General features: G+C 44.2%; 1 protein-coding gene across 8 annotated transcripts in view; it reads right to left on the bottom strand.

Moving 5' to 3' along the window:
- Window positions 1–301, bottom strand: part of ppip5k1a (diphosphoinositol pentakisphosphate kinase 1a) — a 144,333-nt gene extending 144,032 nt beyond the window's left edge. Inside the window, exon 1 of one of the 8 annotated variants that reach the window (XM_072465791.1) lies at window positions 1–301. This exon is cut by the window's left edge and continues 45 nt beyond it. In XM_072465791.1, coding sequence (XP_072321892.1) covers window positions 1–84 — 84 coding nt within the window. In that variant the 5' untranslated portion in view covers window positions 85–301. The other 7 variants (XM_072465793.1, XM_072465792.1, XM_072465794.1 and 4 more) reach the window with 7 other exon arrangements.
- Between the last annotated feature and the right edge of the window lie 2,450 nt (window positions 302–2,751).

Here is a 2,751-nt window from a genome sequence, read left to right as displayed (position 1 = left end):
GTCCAGGGCCTCGCTGTCATCGTCCGGCCCCAGGAAGAAGGTTGGAATGGGCCGTGTGTGAGCGGGGCTGCTGGGCCGGGACATCACCGCCGCATCACAGGAGCGAGGGGGCGGGGCGAGGGAGGGCCAGGGGGCGGGGCCAGGGAGGGGATGGACCAGGATTAAACTAGAAACAAACTAAAACTTAAATCAGATAGACTATGGCTAAACCAGGACTAAAACAGCTCTAAACTAACTCTAAACCAGGACTAAACCAGGTCTAAACCAGGTCTAAACTAACTCTAAACCAGGACTAAACCAGGTCTAAACCAGGACTAAACTAACTCTAAACCAGGACTAAACCAGGTCTAAACCAGGTCTAAACTAACTCTAAACCAGGACTAAACCAGGACTAAACCAGGTCTAAAGAATAAAATCAGATTTCCCATGTGAGTTTGGGTCTTAAACTTTGATAAGATAAGATCAGCTTTATTTGTCCCGGAGGGTGAAGAGGAGCGACAGGAGCGAGAGGAGCCGGGTGTGGGAGGACTTTAGGGAGGGTGTGTCCGGGGCAGGTCCAGCTTTAGTCCAGGGGCGAGTGGAGAGGGTCAGCTGGAGGAAGAGTGACCTCTGAAAACTCCATCAGAGACACAGCTGAGAAGAGAGGAAACATGAAGGATTGAAACGATGACATCACAGTAAATACCTCTCCTCTAACGATGACATCACCTCTAACGATGACATCACAGTAAATACCTCTCCTCTAACGATGACATCACCTCTAACAATGACATCACAGTAAATACCTCTCTAACGATGACATCACAGTAAATACACCTCCTCTAACGATGACATCACCTCTAACGATGACATCGCAGTAAATACCACTCCTCTAACGATGACATCACCTCTAACGATGACATCGCAGTAAATACCACTCCTCTAACGATGACATCACCTCTAACGATGACATCGCAGTAAATACCACTCCTCTAACGATGACATCACCTCTAACGATGACATCGCAGTAAATACCACTCCTCTAACGATGACATCACCTCTAACAATGACATCACAGTAAATACCACTCCTCTAACGATGACATCACCTCTAACGATGACATCGCAGTAAATACCACTCCTCTAACGATGACATCACCTCTAACAATGACATCACAGTAAATACCACTCCTCTAACGATGACATCACCTCTAACGATGACATCACAGTAAATACCACTCCTCTAACGATGACATCACCTCTAACGACGACATCAAAGTAAATACCACTCCTCTAACGATGACATCACCTCTAACAATGACATCACAGTAAATACCTCTCCTCTAACGATGACATCACCTCTAACGATGACATCACAGTAAATACCACTCCTCTAAAGATGACATCACCTCTAACGATGACATCACAGTAAATACCTCTCCTCTAACGATGACATCACCTCTAACGATGACATCACAGTAAATACCTCTCCTCTAACGATGACATCACCTCTAACGATGACATCACAGTAAATACCTCTCCTCTAACGATGACATCACCTCTAACGATGACATCACAGTAAATACACCTCCTCTAACGATGACATCACCTCTAACGATGACATCACAGTAAATACCTCTCCTCTAACGATGACATCACCTCTAACGATGACATCACAGTAAATACACCTCCTCTAACGATGACATCACAGTAAATACACCTACTCTAACGATGACATCACAGTAAATACACCTCCTCTAACGATGACATCACAGTAAATACACCTCCTCTAACGATGACATCACAGTAAATACACCTCCTCTAACGATGACATCACAGTAAATACCTCTCCTCTAACGATGACATCACCTCTAACGATGACATCACAGTAAACACCTCCTCTAACGATGACATCACCTCTAACGATGACATCACAGTAAATACACCTCCTAACGATGACATCTCCTCTAACGATGACATCACAGTAAATACACCTCCTCTAACGATGACATCACAGTAAATACACCTCCTCTAACGATGACATCACAGTAAATACACCTCCTCTAACGATGACATCACAGTAAATACCTCTCCTCTAACGATGACATCACCTCTAACGATGACATCACAGTAAACACCTCCTCTAACGATGACATCACCTCTAACGATGACATCACAGTAAATACACCTCCTAACGATGACATCTCCTCTAACGATGACATCACAGTAAATACACCTCCTCTAACGATGACATCACAGTAAATACACCTCCTCTAACGATGACATCACAGTAAATACACCTCCTCTAACGATGACATCACAGTAAATACCTCTCCTCTAACGATGACATCACAGTAAATACACCTGTGATAAAATGTGAATATATGATTATATTTCTGTGATGTATTTTATCTGCATAATAGTGATATTTTATCTGCATCATTAGTCTAAGAGAAGAACGGGTGTGTGGCAAACTGCATTTGTGAAGGGGTCGTAAAGATGGGCCAAAGGATGTTTACCCGAGGGGGGGTGACAGCCCAGAGGAGTTTGGGTAATGTTTACCCAAGGCTTGATCTCTACGGAAAAATAACAAGTGCCTTGATGTGAAGCTGACCAATGAGAAATGTGACCCGCCTATTCCAGAATATCTAATAAAACCAACCAGCATGGGAAAAAACAGGGTGAGACGCAGGAGGATCATGCAGGCTGCCTACCACAGCCTGCGTAATCAGTCCCCGCATTTTCTCCCATGCATGCCATACAAATGACTGAT

This window comes from Eucyclogobius newberryi, unplaced genomic scaffold (genome assembly GCF_026437365.1).
Source record: "Eucyclogobius newberryi isolate DKJ021-1_F unplaced genomic scaffold, fEucNew1.0.hap1 SCAF_5, whole genome shotgun sequence".
NCBI classification, from domain to species: Eukaryota; Metazoa; Chordata; class Actinopteri; order Gobiiformes; family Gobiidae; genus Eucyclogobius; species Eucyclogobius newberryi.
This window is presented reverse-complemented; position numbering and strand designations above follow the sequence as displayed.